Below are 18,280 nucleotides of genomic sequence, written 5' to 3' on the forward strand. Positions count from 1 at the left end.
GCGCAGACATGAAAATAAAACCAGAGTCTGAGCAGCCTCTCTTTGCAGTTCACTGGTTTTCACACTAGTTTGGGGACTGAAGACAGTTTAGCCTCTTTGAAGGTTGGCTTCCTCAGCAGATATGCCATAGATGCATTTGCCTTAAAGGTATGTGGTGACCGGCTTGCACTGCCAGCCCATATGCTGGGGAAGGGGGAAGCCACCCGCTCCATCTCCTCCAGAAGAGGCCTTGGAGGTGCCTGGCTCACTGCAAAAGTCCCAAGGTTATCCCAGATGACATGGGTCCCAGCAGACCCTGCCAAGGAAGAAAGGCTCCTTGTAATGGTTTTAGCCAGCGAGCGCCCCGGAGAGGCTGCTGCCTTCAGCAGCGTGGTCACCACAACCCAGGGAGGGCTTCCGAGGAGCCTCCAAAGCCATTTCAGCTCTGTCTGACAGGCTGAAGCCAACTCTTGCATGTAATTTCCCATGAGACTTGTCTCCCGGTTCATACTGAAAGTACCACATAGCCAACGGCACAAGCATCATACCACCGTATTCGCCTCAAACATGGATTTTCTCAAGCTGCATCCCCAAGAAACAGCAGCGTTTAAAAGCAAGAGAGACATTTAGTGTGGGAGGGATGGACAGAAGTTGAATTGCATTCAGTTTGGAATGATCCAAGACTACTCAGACTTGTGTTGAACTGGCAGCAGCGTTTCACTTGAAGATGACAGTGTTATAGAATAACTCCAAATAAGAGACTTTGAAGGAGACATCTCAGCATACCTGGTATCTACAGGCCAGAGAGATCAAAGATCTTATGACCCGATTCAGCAAAAGCTGCCATGAGTTGGTTTCTCAGCACTGGTGACCATCTCCATTGCCAAGACAGAGAGAATTTCTCTCCTACATCTGAGCCGGAATTGAAATTCCTTCCCTTTGCATGGACTAAACCAGAGTACAAGTGGAGGCAAACACCCGAAGTGATCCATCGCACGGTGGGACACCCCGAGCCATCCAATGCTGCTCCTGCCCCCCTACATTCTCCATAGTAGAACCCTACAGCGTTTGCTGCAGAAACCGAGCACCCTGCCCCAAATATGCAGCAAACTGGTAAATGGCAGGTACTCTGAAGAGACGGGGATCCAGCCTGTCCGTCACTGCTGTCGTGCTCTCTGGAGCCCCTGGGTTAGATCCTGGTTACCACCACGCTCCCACGTCTGGCTTCCAGAAATCCTCAGCAGGGAAAGTTTTAATTCAGTTGAAGAAGAGCACAACACTGCGGCCAACTAAATGAAACAAATGGAGTATTTTATGGCACAGGGGAGTTGGCAAGTTTTAGTTGAGATTTAACCCTCCTAGTTTGGTTACTTGAAAAGTAAACACCCATTTCCCCCAGTCAATACAATCATAATTAATCAATCACAGCATCCCAACCTTGACTTTGTTAGCATGATTTTTCAAACAAAAGCTAGAGCTTCATATTACAGAATTACGCTCCCCTGGTCAGCATATTGAAAGTGAACCTGTTGAAAGGGAAGAGCGCAGTTCAACGCCGAGGAACCAGGGATGGAACCTGGGGAGGTCTCTCGTCCAACCTCTGCCGGGAGGGCAGAGCAGGAGGTCCTGAAGCTGGTTACTGCTCCTGGGATGCTGATGTGCTGCTCTTGCTGTCCCCTCATCCCCATTTTCGTCACTCCGCATACAGACTAAATATTAAGCTACTGTATAGCAGTCAAAGTTGAGTTCACACGCCGTAGAGTTTACCGCCATCCGGATCCTCATGTGCACACACCAGTCCTAACGAGTACATATTCCATTTCTTCAGATTTATAGTCGCCACTTACTTCACTCTCTTCTCTTCAACTTTGCCCTATAACAAATCGCCACGTTTCATTCCTCAAGATGGTTTTTAATGCTGTTTCCACAAGCCGGAAGATCAGACTGACAAAGTCTGACCGTTCTGTGAAATCCCGCCCTGGACGGGGAGAGGCAGCGGGAGACCCCGCTCTCGCCCACAAGGGTGAAGCCTCCCCAGGCCACACGGCAATGGCATTTGCAGTCTGCATCACAGTTCACTTCTCGACTCGGAGAAGTCTGGTTTTCCCCGGAGCTCCCAGTTCTCCTGCGTGTGGTGTCCCAGGTCTTTGCTCTTCCCTCGCCCCCACTGACGTTCCTGCTCTTCTCCACCCAGCTGACTCCCCCATTTCCAGCTGATGCTCGGCTGCCCCTACAGAAAACTTGGGGCCCAAAGCTGGGTTGATGTAAAAGAGAGTAAAAAATAGTAGAGGAAGGGGGTCCTTTGGTGGCCATGAGCTTAAAGCGTGGGAAAAGTGACATTTCAACTTCAAATTTCTAAGATAAAAAATGCCAAAGTTAAAACCGTTAGGTCTTCAAGGACAGAAGAAAAGAAAGCCTACTTCTTCCGAATGTCTGTCAATCTTTAACAAATACTTTTTCACACCTTTGTGCCACAAGCAAAACTTGTTCCTACTTATCTCTTGAGCTTGCCTCTCCTGCAAGGCACGGTGGTGATGGCACGTAGGGATGGGCGAGGGCAAGTGGAACAGAGGAAACTCATTTAGACAAACCCCGGCACCATTCGGAGCCTGCTGGACTTGCCCTGAAAGCCGTTAGCAAATAGAACTGAGCAGCTGCAGAACTCTTTTTAATTATTATTTTAATTCTCAAAGCCCCGGTTCAAGGCTTGAGAACTTTAACGTCTCTGTAGTACCGCAATAAGCGGCTTTCCTTTAGTTTCAGCTATACTGCGCCCTTGAAACAATCTATTACCGTGTAAGCATTCATCTGCCCTTTTCGGAGAAAAAAAAAGCAGAAAACAAGATCTCACCTGTAAAGCAACTCATCTTGGGAACTATTCCTCAGAGAAACAAAGAAACACTGTTTCTCTGTATTTAGACTTAAATCTTTAGGTTTGCTCTAAGTGAGCAAACTTTAGAAAACTAAAAATTAACTCTAAGTGAGCTCAATTTTTCAATAGTTTCATTTTACAACATTACATATGCCTAGATTTGCCTAAGAGCCACCATGACTCAGTTTATTAATTTCAATAAATTAAGTAGATCGTTAAAGAGCTCCTGGGATAAACCCTGAAATAATTCCTTCTTTCTTCCCTCCACACTCCTGCAAACAGGGCATTCAGCCCAGTTACGAGAATAACACCATCCCCTCGCTGCTCCCACACGAACGCTTACCTCTACGGTATATATTTTGTACCTTCTCATCTAGAACACCTACAGCATTTCAAATTAACTACTGACCCTTGCTCTTGCACTATAAACAAGCCCTTTAGAAAATCTCAATTGCATTGTGTCTACATTGATTAAAGCTTGAGTCCTACTGACCTCATGCGGTGTTAACTTCTCCCAGGCACCAGTAGCATTCTGCTTTTCTACTCAATTACCCCCTTCTGTGCCGAGCCATCACTACCCAACGAGCACACACAATGGCCTTCTGCTTCATTACACTAACCAACAGCCGGATAGGAATAAACAAGCTAATTTATCATCAGACAGACCCAGCTTTTCCAACTGGAACACTGAGAACCCGAATAACACCATATATACTTACCATTTATAAATATATATTTATTGCAGTATGAAAGTTTTCTTTCCTACCTCCCTCTTTCCTGACCTTGATGCTACCAGCTCAATACATTAATGAGAGTGACCACTAACGCAGTCTTTAAATTACTATTTTTTTTTATTACTAGTTACTATTTCGCAAGCTACTTGAAAGCCTTTGTCGGAACACCTCGGCGGCTTTTATATGCAGAATGGCTGTACATTGAAATCATCTAATTCATCTTTTAAAAAAGAAACAAACAAAAAAAATAAAACAAAAACAAGAAAACCCCAATACCAACTAGAAGCCCGCTCCCCTTAGGGAAGTTATTTCTTTTTTATCATCTGATTTCAAGCTTTATCAAGCCCATAGTCCTTTGAAGCCCCAAGAGGCCATTTCCATCCTTATTCACCATGTGTGCTGCCAGACACACCACTGCAGCTGAACGCCTGTAGTTCTCTCGTCTCCAACAGATTTTTCAATCCTACAGGTTTTTCTGTCTCTCTGGTTTCAGAGCATGAAAATTAACCTGTCCAAAGTCCAGTTCGGGAGCTTCCTGACCCACGCTCATCTTCTGTGTCCAGGTCTCCTGCTTTGGATGTGGAGAACAAGCCAGGGTTGGGCATGTATCTCCTCCAGTGACCACCTTGGCTTGAGCAGCACTGGTTTTCCCACCACCTTTGGCGGGCGACAGGAGTCCTGACCCAGTTCAGTGTATGGCTGGATGGAAGATGATATTTGGTGGCACAGACGGCAGCCCAGACCTCTGCCAAACTCAAACCTACCGTCTTAGACTGGGGTGGGACACAAGCTGCCAGGACGTGGAGGTCCCTAACCAAGCACTATGGCCAGCAGAACCATCTTACTGGGGTTTTGAGGAACCAAAAGGCCATGGAACACCGCCTCTTTAGGTATTTTCTTTCTCTTTAGGGAATTTTCTGCAATAAGGCGATTTTCAAAGAGCCACAGGAGCAGCTCTGCCAAGAACCTTCAAACCTGCAGGTGCCGTCGGGATCCCACTGCGAGTCCAAGCGCCCACAAGGCTGCTGCCACCCAGCACCAAGCAAAGAGCTTCTGGGGAGCAGTCCTGCTCTCACAGATAAGGGATCATTCCCTCAGCCCCAGGCAAGTCACAGAGCAAGAAATCCTTGAGGCAGTAGAGTATAAGTAGATTTGCTAAAGAACGGAATCAATATTCATATGCAAGAGCAGCAACAAATGCAAACGAAGCAAGGACTAGCAGTACGAGTTCCACAAAGGCAGAAATATATATTCAAAAATAGTTCCTTTGAAAAAAGAAGACAAAAAGAAGGTAGAACTGATTTACTAATTGCCACAGACAGTTTGATCTCCTTCCAAGGCGTCCTTTGTCCGGTCTCGCCTCCGATGAGGTGCGTTTCCTGCTACGCCCAGCCAAGATATTAAATCCCTGCAAAGAGAGGTCTGAAATAGCAGCATGACCCGACCGTATCCAGCAGCTTCTCTCCTGAGCGACAGCCTGAAACTCTCCCAGTCCTGCCCACCCCAGATAACAACATACCTTGAAACCACCAGCGCTCAGATATGTAAAGAATTCCATCTGCATTTGAAGAGGAGGGCTCAGCCGGCCGGAGCAGCCACCTCGCCCCCTTCAAAGGCTTCCCCAGGCTATCGGAGAGTTATAACTCGACTTCAAAGACCATAAATGATATTTACTAACGAAAAAGACTTCCTGTTCAATGGTTATCCCTTGCAAAGCGCCGAGAGGCAGCAGAAGCACCGCTTGGGAAGTGTTCGGGTCACGTTTAAAACCCAGCCTGTTTGGGTCGTAGCAACGTGAGAGAAGAGAAACAGTAAGAGGAACATCCTCTCTACATAAACTTTGAGTTTCTAGAGGCACGGAGTTTCCCTGATGCAACTCTCCCGAGTTAACTGTGCTTTGGAGGTGATGCAACTGCGAGAAGAGCAAAAAAAAACGCCAACGCCTGGGAGGATTTACAGCCCGGCTGCCCACTCCTCCGGCCCCCGGCACGGACTTTCTGCCTGGGAACTCTCCATTTCTGGCACATTTGCCCATTCAGCTACAGTTACAGCTCTTAAAAAGAAGAATTGAGCAGACCTAAACTAAACAGACATGACCTTTCATGTCTGCTTTTTCATCGGCTCCCAGCGCTTCTGCCAAGGCTGCAGCGCTGCAGGAATGTGGCTTATACAGAGGAGTCTATTGGCATTCACGGCCACGGCACCGCACCGACCCACCCGGCACAGCTCGCCCATCTTCTGGAGAGGCCAGCCATGAAAGAAAGTCAGGCACATAAAAATGGTCTTTGTCCTGGAGCCCACAGCCACCCTTCCCTAGCAGGCTGCGTCCCCCTACCTCAGAAATCAGAGCGTCTCTCCTTGTCAAAGAGATCAGCTGGGCCCTAAGAAGGTAATGAAATCCGAGGAAAGAAAATTAAATCCTGGAAACTCACTGCTCAGGAGCCAAATCGGACATTTAGATAATGAACTGGAATTGTTGATAGCTGCTCAGCCATTTATACACATGACTCATTATCTCTCTGGGCGAGACACACAAGTAAGAGTTTTATTTGCTCCAGTCAAAACAATTCTGGGTTTTTTCAGCCTTAAGCCGAGGCAGGGGAGCAGTGAACCTGCACCTTCTGAACTGCAGCCCCCTCATCCCAGAAGACTCGTGCGCTAAATAAAACCCTCCACTTTTCCAATCAGTTAAATTTGTAAAGTGTACGGTTGGGCACCGGACTTTCAGTCCTTAACTGTGTGTATGCCTGTCCTGGACTTTGTCTTCACTCCAGAGAGCTCCCACTGCAGTCAGTCAGCGCATTTGAAACCAAGATAATCTGCGACTTAGGACAGGGTGTCCTTGCAGTCCTTGAAGTAACTCACAAAGTTAGTGAAAAGCTGTCTTTTCAGTAACTTGTCTGAAGGAACAAAAATATTGCTGCACGGAGCTCTGTTGTCCAATTTCCCCCCGTCCCTCCATCTTGGCAGCTTTGCTCTTCACTCCAGTGTCCCACGGTCCTGCCAGACCAGGGGCAAGATGCACAGCGATGCATGACCAAAGCGATGGAGAGAGGAAGCCCCAGGGGAGGTGGGGTAGTGCCTTGACCCCAGGTCCTTAGAACAGACCAGCCATTTCAGTGAAGAACAAGCTAGAGAGCACGCCAGAGCTTGTACATCTGCCCAGCTTCTGCGGCGGTCAGGCAGCAGCACAAAGCCCACCGAGGTGCAGAAGCCCCTGCCCGGGCACCAGCAGCACGTAGGAGGTTCAGTGATCTCAAGTACTCAACGGGAGCCACAGAGCTATGGGACATTATGAGAAGTGCCCCACACTTTGGGACTCGATTAACACTGAATTTCCTGCTGTCTCCACAAACTCTAGACAGGTTTGAGCAGTAAAGTCCTGTTTTCTTTCTTAAATACTGTGTATATAAATGAATTCCAGATGCAAGGGAAATTACAAAGAGGGACACCATCAACAGCTTCCCACAAGGTATACAAAGGAAGATAATTTGTAATCAAAAGCTTTGGTTTAAAGAAGACCAAGAAGCCTTAAGCCCACACTAGAGTCAAGTCAGATTTCCGTACACCCAAAATGCTACCACCTGGCCAGCGGTCAGAAGGAGAGGACACAAGGCCACCTTCATCCTTGGAGCAGCAGTTGTGGCGTGACCTCCGTTGGAATGCTCTGGTCAAAACTCCCAGGAACGAGCACGGATGCTGCAGCTGGTCCAGCTGTGGGCAGGTTTGTCCTCAGGCCAAGCCCAAGGCTGTCACCTGGCTCCACGTGCTGCTCAGCACAACTGGCCGAGCCCAGTGGCACCCCGGAGACAGCTGGGATGCCAGGAATTTGGCCAAACCCATGGCGTGTATGGAAAAGGCAGAGCGTACATACACACAGCACGCGAGGGCTCCTGGGAACACCAGCAGGACCGTAAATCAGCGTTAGCCTAATTTCTCACCAACGTCAATGCTGCCTTGAATGATAACAGAAAACATTCCTGTTTGATCCCATCCTCCTATACTACGTGTACGCTATCACTCATAGCGGGGTAGTGAAAAGGGGGTTTTATTATGACTAATTATACCGATCCTGTTTTATCGGGTCCTGATACATCCTAACAGAACACATAACACAATCCAGAAGCGTAACCTTTAAACAAAATGTTTAGCAGGGAACAGAGCAGACACCAGGAATCCTGCAGGGCTTGAAAACAGGCCGGTTGGAGGCAGCGACAGCCCCAGTTGCCTGGAGCCAAAGGAACAGCTCAATAAAATTCTCTATTCAGGTGTTTTCTCACTCCCTAGCTTTGCAAAGCTCCCTTAGATCACCACAGGAGCTTCACCCCAGCACGGGAATCCCTCCCATACGTGTACATCTCGTGCTTTGTCAACATACAGTTCTAAACAAAATCCACCTGAGAGCTGATAAGAGCTGTTGGAAATTTGCAAACTGTATTAAAACGCAGTTTACTGTTCAAAAACTAGCTACGGACCCACCACAGGCAGAAACCCCCGGTTTCAGAACAATGAAGCTTTGTCGCCGTTGTCGTATCAGGTACCAATGCGTCGCATTCGCGTATTTTGGACTTGCACAAGTAATCTGTTAAAATAGAGCACTTAGTCATTGTTTTGAAATATGACCTAACTGACTGCTAGAGGAAAGGCTGGTTTAGCTTTGAAGCCCTGTTCCAGTTGTGTACATATTTTGGTTTGTCTAGACCTGAATAAACTAAAATAACTAGATTCTCGGTGTCTGTTCGGTGCGCTGGACCAAACCAGCCCGGGAACGCTATTTCTGTGACCCCTCCGCTCCCACCCCACCTCGTGTCACCCCTCGCTGACGAGCAGCAGCCCCGTGTCACCGCTGCAGAGCGAGTTTGAGCACCCATAGCACGGCTTCGCTGCCCGCCCGCCGTCGCCAGGCACGCCGCAGAAGAACGCTGGCCACCCACCCATTTCCAGGGGCGCGGGGACCCCAACGGCGAGGCATGGTCCAAGGTGGAACTCTTCCTGGGAAGAGTTTTATGCAGAGCCCTGGGCTGCAATGCCCTGCTCATGTGTCACTGCGGCAGATGTTGGGGACCACGCCAGTTCACACATAAGAACTCACAGCTGTTCCACAGGCACCGTACACACTTGGGCTCCCAGCAGGGGTGGCTGGGAGCTGCTGGAGCCCTGCAGCCACTAAGTGAAGGGGGGGAAAAGCCTCTTAACTCCTCGAATGCATCAGAAGTGGTAAATGCTGCAGTGGAAAAGCCAGTTTGGGTGATTGATTAGCACAGCTTTATCTCCTCAAAGATCAGAAGCGGGGTTTTCCCCCGCAATTAGAGAAGTTTAGCCCACAAAACCCCCCCTAGGCCTCTCCCGCAGATAGAAAATGAACTTACTGCAGCAGTACAAAGTTATCCTAAGCAAGATGTTGAGATCCAGACCCGAATCGCCTTCTCCCTTGGCAGAAGAGCTGCTCGGCCACAGTGGGTCCTGCCCATCAGGTCCCCAGCCCAGCACCAGGTGACAACCCCCACCCAGGGCCAGACACCACCCCTGTGGGACAGGGACCCACCGTGGGTGCCCGGCGGCAGCAGCCGGTAAGACAGAGAAGAGGCAAGATGGAAGACGGGATTAACAGTACCTGAATTCTTTCGTCTCCAAATCCCTACCAACCTGAACAAAAATATTTCTGCTTATTGCTTAAAGTGAAACAGGAATATGTCTGTTGATCACACCTGCCCCCAGATGACAACAGGAACAGGGCCTGCTTATCAACACCATCCTTTTGTACAAGCAACTTACTTTTTTAAACTCAGAAGCAAGAAGCTACTAGGAGGAAAAAAAAAAAAAAATCAGTTTTAAGATGAACACCGAGTCTGGCTTCTCTATACAACACAGGCCAGGACATTTTGTCTAATGAATCAGTGTCGGGTTCAGTAACCTGCTCTTGAACCAGCCCTTTAAAAAAAATAAAGAAGGAAGGAAGGAAGGAAGGAAAAAAAAAAGTCAATCCTAATAATATTCAGTGTTTGTTCAGGCCCACGAGACCAGAAAAACTGTGTTTTAATTCAGCGTTTGCCACTGAGTCCTTTGCGATTAAGCAAAGACAAGGAACCGAAGCAAGAGAGTGAGAGTAACTGAAGTTTTTGAAAAATGACGTTTAGTAGAATTCCTATGGCTCCTAAGAGCAGACAATACAAACGCAAAGCCCTAATGCGCATCAGGAACCGTGAATCTGCTTTCTGAGGACCGTTTTTAGGTATTTCTTCAGTACCTCCCAAATAAAGCCCACGGCGAGAGCCGTCCAACTTTATTCTCCCAAAGAAAACCCGCAACACGTTGTCCCGACGCCCTTTCCCGGGAACGCGAGCTCAGTTATCCACAGGCGTTACCGACAATCCCGCCCCGGGCCCCGAGGACGAGCCTGCCCCAGAGGAAGGGGGTGATGCCCGGGCTCCCGGGGGGCGGGTTTGGGTCGGGGGCGGCTCCGCGGGACCCCGCGGCCATCCTTACGGGGAGCGGCGCCTCACCCGGCTGCTTTCTAGTAAAAAAAATTAAAAATAACCAAACCAACATAAAACAATTCCCAGGACTGCCCCAAACCCTGCTCTCCTCCATCTTTCTCCTTCCATCCCCTCACCCCGGGGGGCGGAGGGGTGGCCGAGCCCGGCTGCTGCCGGGGGGGTGGGAGGTTACATCCCACCCCGAGGGGTTTGTAACGCTCCCTGCCACATAATTAAGAAATAAAACACAATCGGGACTTTAAAAGTTTCCGGCGAGGAGGTTGGAGTGCGGAAAGTCGCGCTGAGCCGCCGGCGGGGGGGGCTGGATGCCACCCCAAAGGCTTTCAATGGGGGGGAGGAGGGGACGCGGCCGGCCCCCGTGGCCGGGCAGGGGGACAAGGACCACGGTGGGGTGGGGGGTAAAGGCCCCCCTTAGCAGCCCCCCGGGTTTTCCGTGAGCGGAAACAAACCCCCGCGCTGTTTCCAGAGGCGATGGGGGGGTCCCCGGGAGAAGCGACCCCGGACAAAAGCGGGAGTGGGGTAAGGGGGGGCCGGGTGCCACCCAAACGCGTCCCAGACACCATTAAAGCAGCCCCGTCCTCGCCCGGAGCAGCACCCATTAATTACCCTTTAAAAAATATTTTTAATTTTTTTTTTTTTTAAATTTTTTTGCGATCATTATGGCAAGCGGCGAGGTTTCCTCCCGCGGTCGGTTCGGAGGCCGGGAAGCGGGGAGGGGCAGAGGTACGAAAAGAGCGGAGGAAGGATTTTTTTATTTTTTAATTATTTTTTTTTTAAATAATAAAAAAAAATATTTTTTTTTTTTAAAACAAAACCCAACTTTGCCATGCGAGGCTTCCCCGCGCGATCAGTCGCCATACTGAAGATTTCCCCCCCCTTCCTCTTTCTTTAAGTACAAGCTGAAACCAGGCCAAAAAAAAAAAAAAAACAACACACACACAAAAAAAAACTTTTTCTGCCCCTTCTTTTCTCGCAGGCACTAGAGTGAAATGCGCACAAAGAGGCCCAGGGAGCTGTGTTTTCTTAACTACAATAGCCGGGCTAATTAGATCATAGGAGCGAGTCAGCGATACTGTAACAAGTCGCCAAACAGGAGGAGCGGGGCGAGGAGGAGGAGGAGGAGGAGGAGGAGGAAGAGAAAGTTTCGCACCCTCGGCACTCACCGATCAGCCCCCCCACCAGGAAGGCGACGACTTGGAAAACCAGCAGGATCCCCCCGACGATGCACAGCTTTTTGGTGCTCATGTTCTCGATGATGGCCCCAGCCATCTTGGCCCGGCGGCGAGCCCCCCGCTGCCCGGGCCGAGGGGGGAAGGAGGAGAAAGAGGAGGAGGAGGAAGAGGAGGAGGGCAAGCTCGGCAGGGACGGCCCCGGGCCCGCCGCCGCCTCCCGCTCGCCCCGCCGCCGCCGCCCGCCGTGATTGTGGCCGCCGCTCGCCGCATCGGGCCGCTTTAAAGGCGCTGCCGGCGGTCACATGACGCCGCCGCCCGCCTCCCCCCGCCCCTCCCCGGTCCTCGGCCCGGCCCCCCCCCCCCGCCCTCACTCGCCACCCCCGGGATGCGGGGCGAGTTGGGGCCGGGGGCGGGAGGCTGGTCGCCCTTCTCGGCGAGCGGGCCCCCCGGCCGCCGAGGGAGGAAAGCGGGGGGGGGGGGTGGCTCTCCCTCCTCCGCCCCCCCCCCCCCCCCCCCCGCGCAGCGGGAGGGACGCGGGTGCCCCCATCCCGGCCGAATCGCGACGTTACCGGGAAAGACGGGGCACTGCTGGGGAGAGTCCGGCTACGAGGATGATCCATCACCTCGGACGGGCTGGGAGACCCGGGCTGCTCGCCTGGAGGGGACAAGCCCCAGAGGGGACCGGGGGCTGGGCTGGGTCATCTCCAAAGGTCCCTTCCGAACCCTGCGGTTCCGTGATCCCGGGATCTCACCAGTGATATCGCTATCTAAACGGCGGGTGTCCAGAGGATGGGGTCAGCGGTGCCCGGGGACAGGACAAGGGGCAACGGGCACAAACTGGAACACGGGAAATTCCGTCTCAGCGTGAGGAAAAACTTCTTCACTTTCAGGGTGCCGGAGCCCTGGCACAGGCTGCCCAGAGAGGTGTGGAGTCTCCTTCTCCGGAGATATTCCAAACCTGCCCGGGCACGTTCCTGTCCAGCCTGCTCTGGTTGACCCTGCTTTGGGAGATAATCTCGGAAGGTCCCTTCCAACCCCCACCATTCTGTGATTCTGTGGGTTTTTCCCGTTTTCCCCCATCCCCATCACTCCAAAGCAACGCTTGGTCCTTCCCTTAGCGCTACTTTGATTTATCCAGGTAGCTCACGCTAAGCAGGTTTCCGAGTTTTGTGACCCCAGCGTGCTGCCTACCAGGATGTTTTCCTCCCAGCTGGAGACAAACTCTCTAGTGGCACATTCCCGTCCCTGGCCCAGAATGGGTTCACTGCCCCCTGCCACCATCTCTGGGCTTCAGCATGGGTGCCTTCCAGCTACTGGTGGGATCTGCACCGGGACACACGCAGTGAAGGACACAGAATACCATCGTCTGCAACTAAAACTAGATGGGGAGCTGCTAAAAACACTCCTTGAGGACAAATACGCCATGAAAGGAGACGACTGGTGACAAAAATACAGACAGGAACTATCAAAATGAAAGATGGGTGAAATATTTAGGGGCACAAACCAATAACGATCTGAAGCAAATAGTGACAAGAAAAAAACTTCAGAAGAACCAAATGCCCAACAGAAATTACAGTAAGATTGCAGAAAGGCTGGCAATGCAGGATGGTAGCTTTGTAGCCAGACCTACCAGGCTTCCAGCAACGTGTGCGGTTTGTTTGGGACACTGACGGCATCCGTGTGCTTCTTTCACAGAATCATAGAATGGTTTGGGTCAGAAGGGACCTTAAAGCCCATCCAGTTCCACCCCCTGCCCTGGGCAGGGACACCTCCCACCAGCCCAGGTCGCTCGTTTGCCTTGTGTAATGGGAGCTTTGTGCCATACAATGACACAGGCGGCGGTATCAAAAATGAATCTAGAAATTCAAGGAAGAGTAGAGAAGCAGCGTGCACAGGGTTTGATGCGTAAGGACAGACTAACCAGACCTTGACCACACAACGTCTAGACAACGCAAGGAGGCGAGCGCAAGAACGTGGTGTTTAGTTGATGGATGTTTAGGAAGAGATCACCTTCGGAAAGCGGGGGAGGATACGTGTCCCTGCCTCGCTCACCGCCATGAACTCGCTTCCTTTGTGCCCTTTTCCTGACCAGAAAAAGGACCACAGGTGGCACCTTGTGTGGGGGGCAAATTCCCCTCCCATGTCCAGAGCCCAGCCCGCCAGGTTCAGGGCATTTAAAAGAACATTTAACGCCTTGGACCCGTGGGGTGCTGGAGACGCTCAAAGACGCAATGCTGGAGGCCAACCAACAATACAATGGGGTCATATTTGGATGATGTAATAAAATGGGATGCTGTGATCAAGATCCTGGATACAACAGGATCCATCTGAAAAGCGTCGCAACAGTGACCCCCAAATGCTGGTTTTCCAGCACTAAGCCTTTGGCTTCCAAAGTTGGGCTTGAAAAACTAAATGGCATCAAGCTCATGGGCTACTTTTGTGTTTTACTTCAGTGATCCCCTGCCCTCTTGTCACCAGGCAGAAGGAGGGGAACTAGGAGGGGATGGGGGGGAATGGAAGCGGGTACCTGCTCACGGCAGCAGGAGAGCCCCCTCCAGCCCCCCCAACCCCCCCAGGTGCCCGTACAGAACAGATACGGGCCTCTGGAGGTAGATGAGGAGGGAACTAAGGATACTGATAAAGCCCCATCCAGGGAGTCGCCAAAGCAGCCAGCTCCACGCGTTAAGACCGCTGCTGTGAAGAGCAGGAGGAGGGCAATAGTCACAGGGGGGTCCATTCTGAGGGGAACGGAGGGTCCCGTATGCAGGCCGGACCCTTCCCACAGGGGGGTCTGCGGCCTCCCTGGGCCCGTGTTAAGGATAGAGCCAGGAAGCTTCCTGGCCTGATACGGCCCTCCGATTATTACCCTCTTTTGGTCGTACAGGCAGACAGTGAGGAGCTGGAGAGCAGAAGTCTGAGGGCAATGAAGAGAGATTTCAGGGCCTTGGGGCGGCTTGTCAAGGGTTCGGGAGCACAAACTGTGTTCTCCTCTGCCCTTCCAGCTCTGGGGACTGACGAATGGGCAAACAAGAAAATCGGACGGATCAACACCTGGCCCCAGAACTGGTGCTACGAGCAGGGCTTTGGGCTCAGTGACCATAGTTTGATCTGCAGGACACCGGGCCTGCTCGCTAAGAATGGGAAAACCCGATCCCGAAAGGGGCAAAGGGTGTTAGGCCAAGAGTTAGCAAGGCTCATGGACGGGGCTTTAAACTAGAACCGAAGGGGGAAGGGGATAAAACCAGGCCCACTAGCAATGAGCCTAGGGATAAAGGGCCAAGGATGGGGGTGAAATCGGTAGCCCAGCTCAAGTGCGTCTAGACAAATGCACACAGCGTGGGCAACAAACGGGATGAGCTGGAAGCCATTGTGCAGCAGGACAGCTGTGATGTAGTCGCCATCACGGAAACGTGGTGGGATGACTGTCACGACTGGAATGCTGCGATGAATGGCTATAAGCTCTTCAGAAGGGACAGGCAAGGAAGGAGAGGCGGGAGCATGGCCCTGTACATTAGGGAATGTTTTGATTGTATAGAGCTAGATTCCAGTGATGATAAAGTTGAGTGTTTATGGGTAAGGACGAAGGGGAAGGGAAATAAGGGAGATATTGTGCTGGGAGCATGCTACAGACCACCCGGCCAGGATGAGGTGACAGATGAAGTATTCTATAAGCGGCTGGCTGACGTCTCGCAATCGCCAGCCCTTGTTCTGGTTGGGGACTTCAACCTGCCGGGTGTCTGCTGGAAATACAACACAGCAGAGAGCAGGCAGGCTCGGAGGTTCCTCGAGTGCATGGAAGAGAACTTCCTGACACAACTGGTAGGTGAGCCTACCAGGGGAGGTGCCTCGCTAGATCTATTGCTCACAAACAGAGAAGGACTAGTGGGAGATGTGGTGGTCGGAGGTCGTCTTGGGTTTAGTGATCGTGAAATGGTCAAGTTTTCAATTCGTAGTGATGTAAGGAGGGGGGTTAGCAAAACCTCCACCTTGGACTTCCGGAGGGCGGACTTTGGCTTGTTCAGGACACTGGTTGAGAGAGTCCCTTGGGTGACAGTCCTGAAGGGCAAAGGGGTCCAGGAAGGCTGGACGCTCTTCAAGAAGGAAATCTTAAAGGCCCAGGAGCAGGTTGTCCCCAAGTGTCACAAGTCTAAAGGGGGGAAAATGGCCAGTCTGGATGAATAAGGAACTTCTGCTGGGACTTAGGAATAAAAGGGGGGTTTACCACCTTTGGAAGAAGGGACAGGCAACTCAGGAGGAGTACAGAGATCTCGGTAGGTTATACAGAGAGAAAACTAGGAAGGCAAAAGCCCAGCTGGAGCTCAGCTTGGCCGCTAACATTAAGGACAACAAAAAAAGCTTTTATAAATACATCAACCAAAAGAAAGCCAGGGAGAATCTCCATCCCTTACTGGATGCTGGGGGGGAAAGTTGCAACCAAGGATGAGGAGAAGGCTGAGATACTGAATGCCTTCTTTGCCACCGTCTTCAATAGTCAGACCAGCTATCCCCAGGGTGCTCAGCCTCCGGAGCTGGAAGATAAGGATGGAGAGCAGAACGGCCCACCCATAATCCAGGAGGAAGCAGTCAATGATCTGCTTCTGCACCTAAATGCACATAAGTCTATGGGGCCGGATGGGATTCACCCAAGAGTACTCAGGGAGCTGGCGGGAGAGCTCACCAAGCCCCTCTCCATCATTTATCAACAATCTTGGTCAACAGGGCAGGTGCCAGATGACTGGAGGGTGGCTAATGTGACACCCTCCTACAAGAAGAGTCGGAAGGAGGATCCGGGGAACTACAGGCCTGTCAGCCTGACCTCGGTACCAGGAAGGATCATGGAGAGGATCATCTTGAGTGAGCTCTCACGGCAAGTGCAGGGCAGCCAAGGGATCAGGGCCAGCGAGCAGGGGTTTAGGAAGGGGAGGTCCTGCTTAACCAACCTGGTCTCTTTCTATGACCATGTGATCCACCTTCTGGATGTGGGGAAGGCTGTGGACGTCGTCTGTCTGGACTTTGGTAAGGCCTTTGACACCATCCCCCACAGCATTCTCCTGGAGAAGCTGGCGAATCATGGCATAGACAAGTGTACTCTTCGCTGGGTTAAAAACTGGCTGGATGGCCGTGCCCAGGGAGTTGTGATTAATGGGGTGAAATCCTCTTGGCGGCCGGTCACCAGTGGTGTCCCTCAGGGCTCAGTTTTGGGGCCCGTTTTGTTTAATAGCTTTATCAATGATCTGGATGAGAGGATTGAGTGCACCCTCAGTGAGTTTGCAGATGACACCAAACCAGGTGGAAGTGTTGATCTGCTTGAGGGTAGGAAGGCTCTACAGAGGGACCTGGACAGGCTGGATCCATGGGCCAAGGCCAACTGTAGGAGGTTCAATAAGGCCAAGTGCTGGGTCCTGCATTTCGGTCACAACAACCCCAAGCAACGCTACAGGCTTGGGGCAGAGTGGCTGGAAAGCTGCCCGGTAGAAAAGGACCTGGGGGTGCTGGTGGCCAGCCAGCTTAACATGAGCCAGCAGTGTGCCCAGGTGGCCAAGAAGGCCAACAGCATTCTGGCTTGTCTCAGGAACAGCGTGGCCAGCAGGAGCAGGGAAGTGATGGTGCCTCTGTACTGGGCACTGGTGAGGCCTCACCTCCAGTGCTGTGTTCAGTTCTGGGCCCCGCTGTACAAGAGGGACATTGAGGTGCTGGAGCGTGTCCAGAGGAGAGCTACCAGGCTGGTGAGGGGTCTGGAGACCAGGGCATGTGGGGAGAGGCTGAGGGAGCTGGGCATGTTTAGCTTGGAGAAGAGGAGGCTGAGGGGAGACCTCATTGCCCTCTACAACTCCCTGAAAGGAGGGTGGAGAGAGGGGGGTGTTGGCCTCTTCTCCCAGGTGAAGAATGACAGGACCAGAGGAAATGGTCTGAAGCTGCGGCAGGGGAGGTTTAGGTTAGATATTAGGAGGAATGACTTTACTGAAAGAGTGGTCAGGCCCTGGCACAGCCTGCCCAGGGAGGGGGTTGAGCCACCATCCCTAGAGGTGTTTAAGAAACGTCTAGATGTGGCACTTCAGGGCATGCTCTGGTGGCAGAGATGGTAGGTTGTTTGGTTGGACTCGATGATTTTAAGGGTCCTTTCCAACCATGAAGATTCTGTGATTCTGTGATCTTTTCTGGATGTGCAGAGCTCGCAAATTCTCATCCTCTGACCATCAGGTTAATAATACAAGTTGGAATATAGGCATGAGGGATCACCTTAGATATTTTGTGACCGTGGGACAGTTTAATCTTTTAGAATATTTCAAGCTTAACTTTTTTTTTTTTTTTTAGTTTAGTTTTAGCTTTACTTTTACATTAGAGTTGTGACTTCATTGTTAAAAATAGCTCTTAATGGACAAGTCCTTCGTACCCATTATGAACCCACTAGGATCATTCATGCAGACCGGCTTCCGAAAATCAAAGCCTGTTAGCGGCTTTTTGCCAAGATGATTAAAGACTTAAAATATCATATACTTTATACTGAAATTTAAAAAAAAAAAATCCCACATAGAACAATTGCTATTTAAAAGGCTTATTTTGAAATATCTAATATTAATTTTAGGATGTCTATCTAACAGTTAATCTTGATTCTGAGTGACAAATTTTGCGATTTTCTCTGTTGGAAATGGCACAAGCTTTTGAATTACGTTGGTTCCCTTACAGTCTGCGATCACTGCTGACTCGGAGAGAGTCGTACAAGTCACCCTTCCAGGTCCCACCGTTTTCCAAACGCAAGGACCTATACGACCAAACATCTTTGGAGCCGTAAGTACCGCTAAATCCAAACCACTTTAACGACTCTACAAAAGTTACACGGTGCAATCTTCCGTTAAATATCCCATTCGTTCCAATCCAATTAATTTATTCCTGGGACAAAAACGTAAGCAGTAGCGCCAAGATCCTGACATAAGAAAAAAAAATCTTAAGTGAAAAAATTAAAATAACAAAATCACAGGAAAAAATACTTCACATTTATAAGGCACTTTCCATCTCTACCACGTT

The 18,280-nt window shown here is 50.8% G+C and overlaps 1 protein-coding gene across 1 annotated transcript in view; it reads right to left on the reverse strand.

Moving 5' to 3' along the window:
* The window catches only part of WLS (Wnt ligand secretion mediator), a 39,690-nt gene extending 28,142 nt beyond the window's left edge, over window positions 1–11,548 (reverse strand). The window contains exon 1 of the mRNA XM_074597494.1: window positions 11,246–11,548. Within this exon, the coding sequence (XP_074453595.1) occupies window positions 11,246–11,351 (106 nt within the window). The 5' untranslated portion in view covers window positions 11,352–11,548. The remainder of the gene's footprint in view (window positions 1–11,245) is intronic.
* Window positions 11,549–18,280: the final 6,732 nt, after the last annotated feature.

The sequence above is a fragment of the Larus michahellis genome, chromosome 8, assembly GCF_964199755.1.
Source record: "Larus michahellis chromosome 8, bLarMic1.1, whole genome shotgun sequence".
In the NCBI taxonomy this organism is placed as follows: Eukaryota; Metazoa; Chordata; class Aves; order Charadriiformes; family Laridae; genus Larus; species Larus michahellis.